We start from the raw sequence: 17,380 nt of genomic DNA on the forward strand, positions 1-17,380 counted from the left end.
CACTGTCAGGTCTGGCCATTTCCTTTTTCTGGACTAGAGCTCTTTGAAGGATCCGGTGGATGGAGGTTCCTAAGGCCCGACTCTCAGGAGCCCTGGAAAGGCAGGGCAGGATGCTGAGGTTGGACTATCATTTTGTCCACTTCCCGCTCGTCAGCCCCACCTCTGCCTGGCTCTGGCTCTGACCTGTTGGGGCAAGAGACTAGAATCTTGCCTTAGGAAAGAGCTGCCTCTCAGGAAGTGGTCGTTCAGTCAGCTGGTGCCCTTCCCCTGCTGAGCCTAGGGTCCCTTCCTCAGCATCCCCACCTCAGTGGTTCTCTAGCCTATGCTGGAGCGGTGCCATGATGTAAAGAGCCTGTGAATCAGCCTTGGGCAAGTTGTCCCTCTCTCAAACTGCAGTTTCTTCACCTAAAACATGACAACATTAAAAGGAACTACTTTCTAGGGTGAGCATTATTTGAGATACTTTTTGTCATCCATTAAGTACAGGACCTGACAGAGCAAGTGTCCTCAAAAACGTTAGCCGTGATGAGCCTTACACACCCGAGTTCCGGGGAACTTACCATCTCCTGAGAGTCTTCACACAGATTTATCCTTGCGCCACGCTGCTTTCTGTCTCCTTGTGGCCTCCACCCAGGGGTCTTAGTTTGCTTCATTAAGTCTCACAGAACATCTCGTTTCTTTCATTCGTGCAAGCCTTTCGCGGGTGTGAAGGCAGATTACATTCTTCCACTCTCTTTTTTTGTTCAAGAGGAAGCGTGTCCCCTCCCTTTAAAGTAAGGCATCTACAAACCAATTCGTTCTCTGGGTAGGGAGATTAGAGCAGGTTTTGATTTGGATGTTCTAGATACCACGTTTCTATTAGTGCAGCGTAAGCTAGCAGGAACCCTCTGTACGCTATGTCTCGTGGCTGGTCTCAAGCACAGACCTGACACTCATTGCATCTTATAGTTTCACCATTTCTTAAAAGGAAGCATCAAGACCATAGATAGATGGTTCTTCTGTGGCAAATGGATCCTGCCTCACAGTGAGGTCCTTGTCTGTTCTCACCTGACAGAAGTCCAGAGGAGCAGGGGGTGGGGCACTGTGGAGAGGGGCTCGGGTCAGACAGAACTCAGTTTTAATCCCAGCTCTTGCACTACACTGTGTGCCTCGGGCAAGTGTCTTAACCTAAACCTCAGTTCATCTTCAATAAAATGAGGCAACTGCTCCTGTTATCAAAAGGTTGTTGGAAATAGCAAGTGATCCACAGCATCTAGCATTCCATCTAGCATAGAGTAGGCACTTAATGTTTACCACCCGGATGCTTCCCTCCCTACTATTTCTCTAATCACCAATTACAACTGTATCTGAGCTGAGGCTGCACTGAGAAAGGGCTTCCTTTGTTCAGGATGGAGGTGAGTGGTCTCTCCTTTGGTTGGTAGTTGGAATGAATGAGTTCTGCTAACATGGGAAACTGCCCTGCCTTCAGAGTCTCAAACCTCTTCATCTTGGCTTTAATATTTGGCTTCCAGTAACTTCCTTTCTTCCCCTTCTCTGGGTCTCCATGTGCTCCTGACCACAACACAATGAAGATCACCACTGCCTTTCCCACTCTCCTAGGGAGATTCAGTCTCCCTATTTGTGTCAATTATACCGAACATCAGCCACAAACAGCTTCTTAGATCATTTCTCACCTACTGGGAAACCTGCTAGTGCCTGGTCAAGTCCTTCAGCCTGGCTCACTCTCCTCACTTGTAATTATCAGGAATCCGCAGATGCGAGAAATTACTAGTGACTGTCCTGCACCTCCTTACTCCATATGGTTCCTAAGCATTACCTGTGTATCTTGGGAACTCTCTTACCTGCTTCTAACCAACTTCCCCCCATACCCATAGATCTCATAGAATCAGAGAAAGCTTCTCTTTCAGCCTGTGTGCATTCCCCAGTCATGTTGGAAACTTCCTGAGGGTTGGGCTTATGGTTGTTTTTTTTTTAATTGTTGGGAGGGGTTGGGAAGAAAACACTGAAAGGTAAGAGGCCACTTGCCTTCAAACACCGTCCCATCCACACAAAGCACACAAGTCCTCCAGTGAGTGCTCCCATGATGCCGAGGGCCCTGTCCCGAGGGCAGTACACACATCTGAGCCTTGGTCCCTGTGCCTTCTGTTGTGTTATGTAATTTATATAAACCACCCGCCTCCTCTAGACTATGTCTTCACTGCATAAAAAGGAGGGATAAGAATCCTGGCTCCTTCTGTCCTAGGAAATGGGAGCGTGGGAAGATCATAGACATGAAAACTCAATGAGTTCCCAGAAAGAGTGGACAATGGGACTTGTAGATCAGAGGACTGAAGCATCAGACATAACAGTGGTTCTCTTGATAGTTTAATGTTATATTTGCAGCATAAATAAGGCACAATATATGTCATGGCAAGGGAGAGGGAGAAGGCATGGCTGGGGGATAACTGCTAAGTGGCGAGGGGGAAGGCAGAAGGGACGGTTAGGGAGAATAGAGCGAAGCCTCTGCCTCAGCCCCGTCCCGGGGGTTTGTGAGAGCCTGCTCACAGGGGTCATGCTGACTTGGATGGAGGGGAAAGGAGAAGATGGTTTTGTAACAAAATAGCCTGTAGCACTGCAGCCTCCCACCTGTCAAAGGCTACCGCTGGGGGCTGGGGAAACCCAGACCACAATGGAGTTCCTTCATGAGATGGAGGGGTTTTGCTACATGTCAAAGATATACAGATGAGCAGAGATATAACCATAGATACACACTGCTTTCTTTTCAACAGATACTATGTCAGGAGGCTGCAGCCTCCACTGTTGGGGCTGGAGGCTCATCTCCCTGCCTGAAAGGTAGGGGTGTGTGTGTGTGTGTGTGTGTGTGTACACAGGGCAGCTAAGACTCCAGCTGGTCCTTCCTGTAACAAAACATGGAGTGACCAGTCTGCAAGGGAATATGGGACAACTCTTGTCCAGACAGATGCAGGACAAGTTGTAGGGAGAAGTAGGACAAAGACAAACCTAGATTTTGAGATGAATGATGTGGTTGTTGTTTTAATGGGAGTAGAGGGAGGGGCTGGAGGAAATGGAAAAATATGTTAGTGCGAAGGCAGAGGATGGTACTTAAAATATCCTCGACACCCTGCAATTTCCCAGCTGCCCCTAAGGTGATGGTTCTTAAACTTTAGTGTGCATTAGAATCACCTGGAGTGCTTGTCAGAGCCCATCCCGAGTGTCCGATTCAATAGGTCAGGGGAGGGGCCTAAATGTGCATTTCTAACAAGTTCCCAGATGCTGCTGCTGCTGGACCCCGTTCTGAGAACCACTGCCCAAGGGAGAGTCAATGAAACTAGTGCTCGTAGCCATGTTTTACAGCTAAAATGTCACTCACCAGCAGCTAGTGCTGGTCAGATATCTGTGCTACCAGCCATCAGTAAAAAACAAACAACCCACCCCCCCAGCAACTACAATAAAAACTGCGTCTACAAAAGACATACATAAGCTGCCTTAACCTTCCCTACTCTCCCCAGCCTTTTCTCATTCTGGAGTAGGATTTTACCCCACAGAGCGATGAGTGAACCGGTACAGAGGGTGGGAATGATGCTCATTCCTGCTGGGTCAGCACCCTGGGGGGTGGGGGAGGCGGGGATTTACGTCTGTGTGCACATCTGTGTGTTGTAAACAGAAACTGAGAAATAAGTTCTGTCCTCTGAGTGGATGTTTAGGGTCGTGGGAGGTTGACCTGTCTTGTTCCTCCCTCCGCCCATCAAACAATAGTCTAAAGAAAGCAGAAAGAGCATATCAACAAAGGCATATGTGATACAGCTAGGAGGATTGGATTCTAAACAGACTGGTTATGAAATAAAAAAAATACATTTCCTTCCTGTGTATACAATGTACAATATTAATGAAAAATAATGATTTCGGGATGGGAAGGAAGTTATGAAAGAAAGGGAGAACTTTTTTTTTGGGAGGGAGCTGTCTTAGGGCTAGCACCTTTAAAGGAGCCTCTCAGTGTGGAGCAGGGGAGCCTCAGAAACCACAGGAGGAATATCCTGATGTCTGCGTGGCGGTAGTTCAGGCTGTAGACGGTTATGATTAAGCACCCCATCTACCAGGATGCGCGGTGCTGGAGGGCAGTGAATTAGGAAAGGAGCCAAAAACGATAGGCAGAGGGAAAGCAGCAAAGTGAGGCTCGGTTAGGTCATCTCCTCTTTACCACCATCATGAGTATATGGTCTAGTGCTTAGGGCCGAGCAGAGGAGTGGAGGCTGAAGGAAGCCAGATTTAGAAGAAAAAGTAAAGGAAGTCCTACTCTTTTTAGTCTCCCTTAGTAGTGGGGGAGGCTTTCTCAGATTTTTGAACTCTCAGCAAGCTTTCTTTTAAGGGACTGGGGCAGAGAGTCCACAGATCCGATGACCTGGTGCTCCTGGCCCCGTTCTCTACGGCTTTGGGTATCTAGCAGCTGTGTCTTTGGAGTGAGGTGAGAGGCCTGAGTCCTGTGTTCACTTGGAAAAGCCCCAAGGTTCCACACTCCCAGCTCCTTTCAGAAAGTGTCTTCCCTTAAGTCCCTAGAAAGGCCATGGTCCTTACAAAGGGCTGAGTGACACCCTCCATGATGTCTGGTTCTGGTCCAGATGAGTCTGGAAGCAAAGAACAAGGGAGAGCGGCCACACAGCTGGCAGCAATAACAAGGTGAGTGAAATCCTCCTTGACCATGAGAGAGGCTTCAGGGTCAGCAGTTGCTCTGCCTTCTTAGTGAGATTGAGGATCAACTAAAAAGCTGTCTGTGGGGTTCTGTCCTGCCCTTTCCTCATGTGACTGCTGCTTTACTATGAAGGTTCTGCCAATGTCCCTCATTAGGCCCCCAGTACTAACTTCCCACTGATGAAAATGAAACAAGGACTCAAGAATTAGACCCGGGGGCTCAGAAGCTAAATAAGACCTTCTACATAAATGAGCCATTCTACACAGGACAGACTGGCAGGACTCAAACCTCCTCCAAAGCAAGCAGTTAGGCAGGGCATGTGTGTAGTGACCACTGATTCTTAACTTGAAAAACACTTGACTGAAGGGGGAAGAAAAATAGTGAAGGGTCTTATGAAGGCTCCTTAGGAGCCATAAACTCAGTCAAGCTTAAGGGCAAGGCTGCTAGTGGGAAATCAAGATAATAAAAAATGAAATAAAACTAAAGCAGGAGAAAAGCCCAGGGAGCGGCCGTCTAAAGAAAAAGTCCTGAGCACAAGTTATGGCTGTGAATTTTTAAAGGCAAGTGGAGTCCCTGGAGGTGGTAACCTGCATCCTGACCATCTGCCATGCCATTTGCTAGTCTGAGTCACCTCAGGGGCTGTTCCTGTTGGCTCCCGGGTGGCAGAGGATGAGAAAACCATGTTTTCTCTCCTTTCTCTTCACCAGGTGTGGCTTGTTCAGCACCGGCTCTGAAAAGCAGGAGGGGAAATTAAAAACAAATGCAGTAGAACATGTTATCTGACTGGCTTACCAGTTTATCACTCTGAGAAGACGGGAATCTTGTAGCTTAGAACATTTCCTTATTCCTCTATGACAGTCAATTTTGGAAGACAAAATAAGAAAGGAAGCTGGGAGTTATTCTGTATGTATATTTAAGATGGAGGTAGGAGAGATGGAGGAAAGGACATTCGTGGATTCGGCAGATGGCAGAAGGTGGCTCTGGGACAATTGGAAAGGTTTCATACTTGAAGGGATATTAAAGCTGACATATCTAGCCACAGGTCCCTGGCTTTGGATTGCTTCCTATGGCCCTGTTAGAAATTGCATAGGTCAGAGCCAAAGGAAGATGAGAAGTCTTCATGGGGAAGAAAGAGGGACAAGAGGGATGAATTTCTCCCACTGTAACCTGACTCTTCAAAGTAAAAATGGCTGAGAGCAATAGGCACCAATTTCCCATGTAGGCCAGACCCTTCCCACGTAGCAGGGCTCTTCTGCTGAGATTAGTGCCTCTCCCTCTCCAGCCTCCCTCCATCGAACCTTATACTCAAGAAAACCCACTCAGAAAATTGCTCTGATGCCTCAGAGTCCTGGGGTTTGGACTATGAAGAAGCACTGCATCTAGGGGGCAGAGAGCAGAAAAAAGCTGAAGAAATGCTGCAGAACCAGAGACCTCGTGGCTAGGCTGGGGGCCTGATGAAAGAGAAGGTAGATACAGAAGGTGTGTGACATTTGTGAATATAAAACCCTAGCTCGGAAAAGACAGATGTGTGAGGCTGAGAGATGGGGGTTAGAGTGACGGAGCACAGGAGTCCCCTACATGACAGCTTCCAGAGAGCTGCATCTGAACTAGTTATGGATGAGAGAGAGAGGGGCAGTGATGGAGACGGGAATGAAGAGGGAGAGGCAAGAGCGGACAGGTGACCAAAAGGAATATGTATGCTTTGGTCAGTAAACTCTTATAAAACTTAAAAGAATCAATCCAGTAACGTGATGGAATGAGTTTATAAACTACATTGTTCCGCCTGCCTTGATGGTTAGGCTGAAGGATGGAGTGGGGAAGGGAGGGGTCAGCCAGTCAGATCCCAGGCTCTTTCCCTTTTCACTACCAAGCGATACCTAATAAGGCCACACACAAGATGAGGTCGCCAAGGCTTAGTAGGAGGCGGAAAAGACCCCACCACTAGACTGGGGACACTCAAGAGACAAAATGAGGTACCCTCTGGAAATAGATGAAAAAGGACTGGAAGTCTTGGGGTTTTGTTTCTTTTTACTTTTTTTGTTGTTTTGGTTTTTCTGGTGGAAGGTAGGGAGAAGGACTAAAGTTTATGGAAGAGCTGGAACATATTGCTATTTCACACATCAAAGGTAACCTTACATTCACTGTAAGGCAATGTTTTGACTAGGATTTTGGAAGGAGAAAAAGAGATAAATAAGCAGCTACTGGGAGACAAAGTCCTGAGTCCATGGGGGGTGGGGGAGCTGGGGATGGGTCAGCAGGTGATATGCCATCAATTCTTGCTCCCTCTACTGAGCAGGAAGTGGCACATGCTGCTGAGGAACAAGAAGGGAACAGTTACGGCTTAGTGGGAAGAGAGGGAACTGAGAAACCCAAAACCTAAAGGTGCAAGGGTTAGTGTTAAAAGAGACAGGTATACGTGCATGGGCAGGGGTGATTGTTCGGACCATGTGGAAAGGCCTTTGGCTGTGGGGACATCAGAAACCCCCCTTGGGGGATGATCTATGTGGCTCGGGTTGGGAGGCTCCTAGTACAGGTGTCAACGTACACAACCATGTGGCTGAAGAGAAAAGCCCCGCATCTGTCCATTACTCACAACACACAATTTTTCCCCCATGCTGCCATGTCCAAAGCAGATGGGAGGGGATAAGATGACATCTCTCTTGGCTCTCGGACGGGCGAGCTCTGGCTGGGGACCTCTCCACCGGGGGAGGCATCATCTGCCCGCAGACTGGGACTGTGGGGTCATGATCACATGCGACTGTATGGGCATGCTCAGTTCTGTCCTTTGGCTGGCCATCTGAGTGAGGACTGAGGTGGCCACGGCTTCCGCTGCAGAGCGAACGCTGAGGCCATTGCTAGGTGCTGTTGCTGAGCTGTGCTGAATCACAGGGGCTGGAGAACCCGTCGGCTCGGAGCTTTCCTTGGGGCTTTCTACCGAGGAAGGAGGGCAAAGAGCAGAGAGTAAGTGGTTAGAAAACAGAATGGGGAAACAGGAGGGACGAACTTTTGCCGTAATTCTAAGGAAGACCAAAGCTAAAGGAAGCCCATCTTCTTTTTGGAGAAGAAACTTCTCAGATATTTGACTTCTAAACCATGAATGAGCTAGGAAACAGTGAGGTGTGAGAAATGAAGCAAGAATTAGGTCCAAATTAACCTACCTTTCCCAATAAAGTGAATCCCCAACATGTTAATTATACTGTCTGGCTTTTAGGTCTTTGTACGTAGTTCATGACCCGTATTGGAATGTTCTTCCTCGTATTAATGTTTTTAAAGGGGATTTAAAATAGATTTCTTTTTAGCTATCCTCTCTGATTAATTCCCACAGGAAGGGAATCATTCCATTCTTTTTATCTTCCTTTAGCACATTGTTGCACCACAGGTAATCCTGGTAAGTATCAAGCTACAATCAAATGATGTCATGAATGGTCAGTCTTTGGGCGAAGGTTCACTTAACACAACAAACCCCAAAGAGGTCTGTTAGACCCTCCTGACTATCAATTAGCTAGCCATTAATGATTTAAAACATTTATTATGAGTTATGCCACTCTGCCTGAAGTGACAATAACATTTTACTAAACACAAATATCTGAGCTGCATACAAAGATAACTCCCTGTTGCTCATGAGTCAAGGAGTTTTATTAAACAGAAGACTACTTAAACAGATGTGTGGAATAAAGGCAAACTTCCAACAGTTGGTTGTATTTTTAACCTAATGAATGCCTGAGTCTTCTGTTAGGGTTCAAATATTACCTCCTCTGTGAAGCCTTCTTTGTTGTGCTCAGGAAATTAACTATTTAATTGTTTGTATTTTCAGAATACACATTCATTTGTCTTCTGAGCATCACCTGTGTGCCAAGCACTGGGGTATATAAAGAATAAAACGGGCCCTTTTTCCGGGAAGCTCCCAGTCTAGGGGCTCTTTGACTGGGACCTATGCTTATCTTATTCACAGGTTGACAGGTTTATCTCCTCGCAATCCTGAGTCTCTGAGAGGTAGGGACAGTGTCTAATTTGTCTTCTGTTGAGTACCTACTATAATGTTTACACCACACAGCAAGAAGTAAATATATCTTTGCTGTAACAAATTGTCAGAGTTCTTGTAGGGACTGAGTAGAAAACTAGACTTTATACTGATAAATACTCAGTCCTTTTCTTCCTTTAGCCCATGAAAAGTATTTAAAATAGTTGATCACTAAACATCTTGAAACACGTTCTTATCTTGGTTTACACTTGGTTATCACACTCAGCTGATTTTCCTCCTACCTTCTTGGCTGCTCATTCTCATTCTGCTTTGTGAGTTCCTTCCCATCTCTCTGACCTCTAAATGTTGCAGTACCCCAGGGCTCAGTCCTGGGACTTCTCTTTTTCTATTTATGCTCTCTCCCTTGACAATACATTTCATCCTGTTTCATGGCTTTAAAAACGAACTGTATGCTGCTGACTCCTATATTTGTATCTCCTAGCCTTCCTTCAGAACTGCAGACCCATATAACCAGCTGTCTGCTGGCTGACTGGTTGACCCCACCTGCGAGCCTAATAGGCTTCTTAAACTCAGATCATCCAAAACTTAGCACCAAATATACCTCCCAGTCCATGTCTTCCTCCACTTTCCCCTATCTCAATTAATGGCAAATCCATTCTTTTAGTTGCTCAGGCCAAAAACGTTGGTGTAATTTCTGATTCTTCTTTTTCTCATATACTGCCCCATTTGGCCCATCATGAAACCCTGTCACTCTAACTTCAAAATATCCTGAATTCAGCCCCTTTTCACCACTTTCACTACCACCATCCTGGCCCCAGGCTGCATCATCTCTGCACATATGATTGCAATAGCCTCCTAAATGGACTGCCTGCTTCTCTGCCTGTGCATTCCTGTACTCTCCAACAGAGTGATCCTGTTCAAACAAGTCTGATCAGTCATGTCACAGCTTTGCTGAAAACTGTCTATTGGTCAATGCAGAGTCAAAGCTGAGGTCCTCACGGTGACAGATGAGGTCCCACACACAGACACGCCCATTACCTTCCTTACCTCATCTCCAACCACTGTCCAGTCCCATTCTCCCCAGTCCAGCTGTGCCAGCCTCCTTGATATTCCTAGAATGTGCCAGGCACGCTCCCATTTTGGGTCTTTGCATTCGCCCTTCCTCCTGCTTGTAGTACTTTTCTCCCATATAAATGAATGGCTAGCCCCCTCACTTCCTTATTCATTCAAAAGCCACCTCATCTGAACTTTCAACCCTGCTGCCAACATTTCCTATTTCTCTTCCCTGTGTTATTTTTTCTTCCAAGCTTTTACTCATCTATTTAACATACCATATATCTCTACTTATTTATCTCATTTACTGTCTGTTTCACTTATTAAATACTGTGTTTCCCTGAAAATAAGACTGAGCCGGTCTTTTGGAACAAAAATTAATATAAGACCCGGTCTTATTTTACTGTAAGACCTGATAATATGATATAATATAATATAATATAATATAATATAATATAATATAATACCTGGTCTTATTTTACTATAAGACTGGTCTTATATTAATTTTTGCTCCAAAAGATGCATTAGAGCTGATTGTCTGGCTAGGTCATATTTTCGGGGAAACGGTATAAGCCCCTCCAGGGCAGGGAATTTAATCTAACCTATTTGGCTCCCTATTATATCCTCAGCACATAAAATAGTCCCTGGCACAGAACAGCTCAATCAATATCTGCTTAATAAATGAATGAACAAACTAAAATTAAAATAGAGATGTTTAAAATTAGTGATGTGGTTACTCTTTTTCTATGGGAACACATCTGTGAAATGATAAAGACAGTGGAAAAATATTACAATATATCATAATTCGATAGCTAATATTTCTACAAATTTATTTAATTTGTATGGGAAATTTGATTTATTGACTTTTACCATCCATAAGCAAATTATTCACAATCATTTAAATTTCAGGATTGTGAAATTATCACAACTGTGATAGCACAACTGTGACTATCTCTTCCTGGTACTATATTATATGTGCTCATAGATTACAAATGGAAACCAACATCAACCCATCATTAGAAAGGTAAAACACACCCTCCCCAAATCCCAATTCTTAATAAACCCTAATGTATCACCTGCTGTTTATATCCTCTTGAGGCCAAGGCGGTGTCTTTGGAATAAGAAAGACCTGAATGTGAATCTTGGCTCTGCTGCTTCACCAGCTGTGTAACTTCAGGTAAGTCACTAATCTGAGTGCAGTTTTCTTGTGTATAAATGGAGATAAATATCTATTTTGTAAGAAAATTGGGAAGATGGCAGAGTGCCTAACACGAAGAAGGAACCCAATAAATACTGCCACCCTTTATCTCCAACTGTGATAATTAGCATAACTTTATATTCTCAAAAAAAATTTTTTTTATGACTGGTTGCTCCACAAAGGCTGCTCACTTATCAGTTTGGAGCCCTCCAGAACATTCAGCATGGAGTTATGAAATTATAAGCAGCGGAGACACTCAGAACATGCAGATAACTGATGACTGACCTTGCTTGGGTTGTGAGCCACTCACCTAAATAGCCTTGGGTCTTTTTCTGTAGTGCAGTGACTGGGCAGTCTTTATGAGCTAACAGCAGCTGTTTCAACTGAGCCACTTCATTGCGTAGTAACGTGACTTCATTCTGAGGAGGGAGGGAAGAAAAGAGTATCAAGAAAATTCATCCTCCACTCTCAAACCCCCAGTGACTATCCCTCAAAGTGAGGACAGAATGCTGCCTGGATTTCCTCTCCCAAATCTGGGAAAGACTTCTGATCCAGCAAGGTTTCAGACAGCCCAGGATCAGTAAAATCATTCATTTAATGACAGGAGCTGCTTACAGTATAAAGTAGGAATCTACAATAGAAAAATTACTCCTATTTAGGATAAATATGATTATACCAAAATTAATAATGCGTTATGTCCTCTAAGAAAGACTGCTTCCAGGAATCTATTTAACAGAACGATCTACTCAAGAGCATACAATGTTCACTGCAGCATTGCTGTTCTAGCAAAAAATCAGAAACATTATACATATCCATACCTTATAATATAACCACACTATAGAATGTACAACTATACAGCTATTAAAAAAATGAGGTAGCTCTTCTATATACATGATTAGCTCTCTAGGAGATACTGTTAACCTCGTTATGTTAAAACAAGCACACAGTACCTTCCTGACTCTACTTACAAATGAAAGTAACATTTATAAATACATATTTGTTTGGCAGATGCACAACAAACTTACCTACAGGGAAGAGAATGAGTCTGGGAAAGGCATACTGAAGAGGGACTTTGTTTTTTATTCTACATCTGTGTCTGTGTTTGTATGTGTATATTACAAATATGTTATATATATAAACATATTTAAATATTACCTTTGTAATGAAATATTTTAGTAAATAATCAGAAGGGAAAATAATATTCAAGAAAATATAAGGATAATAATTGTTCTATTTGTGCTGTGTGGCTTTTTCTTTCTTATATTAAGCTGCATTATCTGGGGCAAAGACACTTCCCTTTGGGGGTTCCATGACCCCTGCCAGAGTCTACTCTGACTTAAAAGAGCACCCTAGGTGCTTAATCTCTCTTCATCCAAATGGGTCTATCGATGACTCATTCTAGTAGCAGATTTTGGAGTAGATGGTCTTTTCCAATCCCTGGGGAAGAGATTTCAGCTCTGTCAAGGGATTTTTTTCTGCCTTCTTCCTGGAATGTCTTCTGGATCTGTCCCAATTTAAAGAATTACCATCTTCTACTAAGTTGTCCCACTTTTTTCTGATTCATTTCCACTTTCCAGATTCAACAATCCCAACAGTCATCCAGGACCCACTCACACTCAGCTGAATGTTCTGAGAAGTGAGTTCCTCTGCCTTCTTCTCTAGGGAGGACACCCATAACTTCCGCTTTTGACGGCAGCGAGAGGCTGCAGCCCGGTTGCGCTCCAGGAAGCGCTGCCTCCGCTCGTCTGGATCTTCATCCACTGTGCGCCGCCGGCGCCCTCCTGTGCTAGGGGTGGGCTGGGCCGGTGAGACCTGTAGCCCAGGAAGGAAGCGGAGTTATGTGAAAGGAACAGCAATCCTTTCCAAATATAACCTGATGTTAGGTATATTAGTAAGATCTGGTAAAGATCTGGTAAAACGATGTACCCGTCTCTGTAACCACAGCAAGTCTCATCACTATGTCCCTTAGCTTCTCATTTTGTGTTAGTTCCTCATTCTGCCTCCTATTTCCTCCCAGTCTTCTCAGTCCCACACTTAGACAAACCACAGTTCAATTGGAAACTGATCACTTCTGAGACAAAATGAAAGTAGGATCACTTTTTGTTTCTTAACAGCAATAGGGAATCTTGTAGACAGAGAAATTGTAAAGAAGGGTGTTGGGAACTTTAAGTGAGACTGTGGAATAAAAAAGTTCAAGAATCACTGATTTGGGCACGCAATATATACAAACAATTGGGTGCTACAATAAATTTCAGAAAATATTTTACTACCAGTGAGATAGGCTAATACGGAGAGATAAGGATTAGCATATTCTTTATACGCATAATCAGTTATTAATCGTCCTCAGCAACCCCTCCCTCATCTTGTTTGTTCTATTCTATTTTTAAACAGAAAAGCATTTTTAATTTCTTTATAAATTGGTGATAGAAGACTGTCTTTGTCTTTAAACTTTATAGTGTCCCTTGTCACTAAGGCACTTTTGGGTCATCTTCCCTTTATGTTAGCTCATATATGTTCAAAAAGGCAGACCAATTTTATAATAATAGCAAAAATTAAAGTGCGGGGAGGTAAGCCATGTGTATAAAAGAAACTATATACTGTAAAACAACGCCAAAAATAAATTTGTCCTGGATCTGTTGCTACCAGGGAACATCTATATTGGTAGTTCCCAAATGCCTGAGCTCCTATCAGTTGCATGAGAATAAGCATGAGCTTATAAAAAATAGAATCTTATTCTCCAATTCAGACCCCACTGAATCATGTTCTCCATTTATATAAATAATCAAGAGATAATTTTATTTATTCAAACTAATATTATCTCTCCCAAAAGAAAAATGGGGTAGGAAATTTTAAATTTAATTTAATGAGTTAGAGGCAGTGGGTCATTGCTTCTCACTATAGTAAGGGAGGTTTACACAAATTCTCTTGCCGTTTTAAATTTCCTCTTTGTCCTGAGCTCACTGAAGCACATGTAAAGGTTGGTGCAGTAGGAGGGTGGGGAAAAGGAAATGATAGATTCTAATTCTCTCATCGGCAACTCAGTAACTCATGCAGATTAGAATGGAGGTGAAAGAACAGGCTGAGAGACAGAAGGGAAGAATGAGGAGAAAAGGAATCAGTGGGGACTAAAAAGGAAGTCATGCCATTTCCTCAACAGGCAAAGCAGCACAGCTGGTACTGCTTTACCATCTCGAGGGACTGGCATTAGAAGGGGCTCCACAAGGCTGGGAAGGCCTAGCTTCCAACAAGAAAACTCAAATGAAGGCTTTGCTGTTGGTCAAGCTTTAAGGTAGCCTATGGCCATTAAATGTTAGGACCTGTGGTGGTAACTGATGAAGCACATGGTGACATCAGTGAAAGAGGCTGGGCAAAGAATGCAACTCTAGAAACCGATCTCAGGCTGTTGTCACCTGTCCAGCACAGACAATACAAGAGCTGAGACCTATTCAGTCTTCAAAGAAATTTACTAGAGGGCTCCTTGAGAAAAGAATTGGGCATCTAATTTCTCCATGATAAAAAGAGATTAAACTGATTAAGGTTTTTCTGTTGTTGTAAGATTTAATAGATGGGAAAGAGACAAGGGGAGCCTCCTTTGGTGCACAAAGCAGTTTGAAGTGAGGTTTTGTCACATTTTAGAGGGTTCTGTAGATACATTAATTACATATAGATTTAAAAAAACCAAAATTGAGACTTCCTCTGTGACAGTTCTGCATTATCCAGTCTATTTGCATGTAAATATAACACAATGGTGGATAAAGAATGGTGCATTTTGCTACAGTCAAATTGTCAACAAGAACCAAAGCTCAGGAAGATGCCTAGAAAACTGAAATCCATTCTTTAACTTTTCTGCTCCTTGAAAAACATAGGACATAAAGAATAAGGGTGACACAGCTAGTTCCCCCATCCAAGGGCCCACCCAACTGACCTGTGGCTGGGCAGGGGACGGGGCATCAGGGTGTTGGATGAGGATCTGGCTCTGCTCAGGACGGGCCGTCACCATGGTGCTGGCAGTACCCACCACCATTCCACAACCACCATTGATTGAGGAGACTTGGTGGGTTAGGGTGGCTTTTAGTCTCTGTGGGGAAAGATTTAAAAAACAAAAAACAAAAAAACAAAAGCTTGTTAAGAGTGATTCTCTCAAGCGTGGGAAGAGTGGGCTTAGATTTTATTACTGACCTTACAGATAGCTAAAATTTCCACACCAATTTTCCCTTAACGGAGGAATTAAAAGAAAACGACAGGGAGAGAGAATGTGCACCTGGATCCCTAAAATGCCTACTCTGTTCCCTGGCTATCATCCTGGGCACAGTTGGAGGGTGGGGGTTGCTGAAGCAATAGAGTCCAGATGAAAGCTCTCTCCTGGAACCGGGCCAGCTGCTGGTTACGCAGCTATACACCTCTTGGCCAGCTCTTCTGCCCACTCATCCACCCTCCATCTGTCACCCTGGAACTGAAACAGCGAGTGTTCCACTCCAAACAATCTGTGCTGCCTCTTCACTGCCATGGTCTATGTACCAGACTTTAAAGGTAGAGGAGAGGAGACAGGAGTCCGGAATCAGGGTCTTGTCTCCTACAGACCTCACAACAAGGTGTCTGTAACTTTGCAAGTCTCAGAAGGTTCCTTTGTTTGGCTCGCTTGAGCAACCTAGGCTGATAAAACCACTTCTTTTAGAAGGGCCACTGTTGCCCCAGGCTGGGATGTACTCACCATCTTGGCTTCTGATGGCATCGGGTGGCCAGAGGGAGAAATGGAACCACTGCTGTTAACTGGTGGGCCAGGGATACCAGGAATGTTGGGTACCATAGACACAGGCCTGGCCAGCTGGGTCAAGAGAAGGAAGAAGAACCAGAAGGGAACATAATACTATTGGTGGGCAACAGCTTCCCAAAATGAAATGCCTTTGAGATTGGCATGTCAGGGTCTGTTCTGTGCGACCTTCCCATAGGGTGTGCAGGGACAGCCTGGGAAATACCTTCCCCCAGGGAACACCACAGCATAGGGAATCCAATTCTTCAGTGCTGTGACAATTTCTATGGGAAAGGCTGGGCTGTGTATTGAGGAAAGCGGTGGGCACTTTGGGAGGTGCTAAGTGCCAAGTGAAATCAACCAATCAGCAGGCTGGCAAGATCAATTCCTAGACCAGGAGCCAACTGTCCAGATGAGTCTTTATCTAGTGTTCCATAGTGCTGGATTGGCAGAGGTTAGTGAAGTGTTTGGGCAGGCTGCCACGCTCAACTAATACAGACCACAGTCCATGTTTCCCTGGGGCTCATGTGTGTTTATGAGCATTCTGGTGGAAGGGAGGGATTAGTGTGGTGGTAGGCTTGGCTGCCCCAACTACAGAGCTCACCGATATAACAGAAGGCATCTGTACCGGAGGCCCTGGCAGCACAGGCATGGTCTGTCCATTAGCAAGATGCATGACGAGAGGCAGGGAGCCAGTGGGAGACCTAGAGGAGACATGAAGTGAAATGTCACAATACAGACCCTTTTGCCTATGGATCTGCCTCCTATAATACAGCAGATTTTCCAGTATTCTCTAGTTAGGGAAGTGAAAGGGCAGCATTGTAAAATCTTGATACCCTCATGAAGGTGGAAAGAGCAAGGAATGCTACTTATCTTACCTTACAGATAGAGAAATGGCAAGATCTTTACATTGTGCAAATTAAACAAATGGGTGAACTCAAATGGGTGGGAAGCTAATCCTATTAAGAGTTTTGAACAATTAAATAAACATCCCTACCACTGCCATGTATAAATTCCATCTTGCCTTAGGCAAGGGAGACTTGGACCAAAGTTGTCATTTTGCAAAGCTGAATTATGTCATATGATAGCCAAAGAGGAATAAATTTCTCTTGCTCCTTTCCACATTTTGCTCTACCCTGCCCATAAAAGATGTCCCTTTGTATTTCTCCTAGTGGGTCCAGAGAACAATAAGCTTCAAGAGGCTGAATCCTGACAATAACCTCTTAACTTGTGGGTACCTGGGGACAAGTTCTCAAGTCATCTCATTAGGAAATGTGTACGGGCCATGCCAGGAGTGAAGACAAATAGACAAACAAAATGAGGGGTAACAAAGACTAAGAATCCTAACTGAGATGGAAGGAAACACTCAAAAAAAGATGACTTAATGGGTTTCATCCCCTCATTCAGTAGTACCCCAATAAACTTCTACTGTTTGAGATCAAGAACTAAATATAGTTTCCTATGCGGCCTCCACCATTACGGTGAAATTCCTGTTTTAAGGATTCTTCTTTTAGATCGAAGAAATATTAAGCATCCAAATTAAGGAAGTATTACCCTGAAATAAATACTTGCTTCTCTACTCAAAAAGTAAAGGAGATTCTGTTTATCCAGGGAAAATTTATTTTGAGAGATAATATCAGTGACTCAGTTTTCCTGAGTATTCAAAAACAGTCCTTGTTTCATCAAATAATTTCACAAAGTGGAAAAAGA

General features: G+C 44.1%; 1 protein-coding gene across 4 annotated transcripts in view; it reads right to left on the reverse strand.

The window, feature by feature from the left end:
• Nucleotides 1–554: 554 nt before the first annotated feature.
• ATF7 (activating transcription factor 7) overlaps nt 555–17,380 on the reverse strand; it is a 79,536-nt gene continuing 62,710 nt past the window's right edge. For 2 of the 4 annotated variants that reach the window (XM_033116423.1, XM_033116422.1), the window contains exons 7-12: nt 16,275–16,374; nt 15,632–15,745; nt 14,846–14,998; nt 12,535–12,732; nt 11,231–11,339; nt 577–7,618 (exon numbers count right to left, since the gene is read on the reverse strand). In XM_033116423.1, the coding sequence (XP_032972314.1) occupies nt 7,401–7,618; nt 11,231–11,339; nt 12,535–12,732; nt 14,846–14,998; nt 15,632–15,745; nt 16,275–16,374 (892 nt within the window). In that variant the 3' untranslated portion in view covers nt 577–7,400. Of the gene's footprint in view, nt 7,619–11,230; nt 11,340–12,534; nt 12,733–14,845; nt 14,999–15,631; nt 15,746–16,274; nt 16,375–17,380 lie in introns of all 4 variants that reach the window. The other 2 variants (XR_004424094.1, XM_033116424.1) reach the window with 2 other exon arrangements.

The sequence above is a fragment of the Rhinolophus ferrumequinum genome, chromosome 10 (genome assembly GCF_004115265.2).
Source record: "Rhinolophus ferrumequinum isolate MPI-CBG mRhiFer1 chromosome 10, mRhiFer1_v1.p, whole genome shotgun sequence".
Classification (NCBI taxonomy): domain Eukaryota; kingdom Metazoa; phylum Chordata; class Mammalia; order Chiroptera; family Rhinolophidae; genus Rhinolophus; species Rhinolophus ferrumequinum.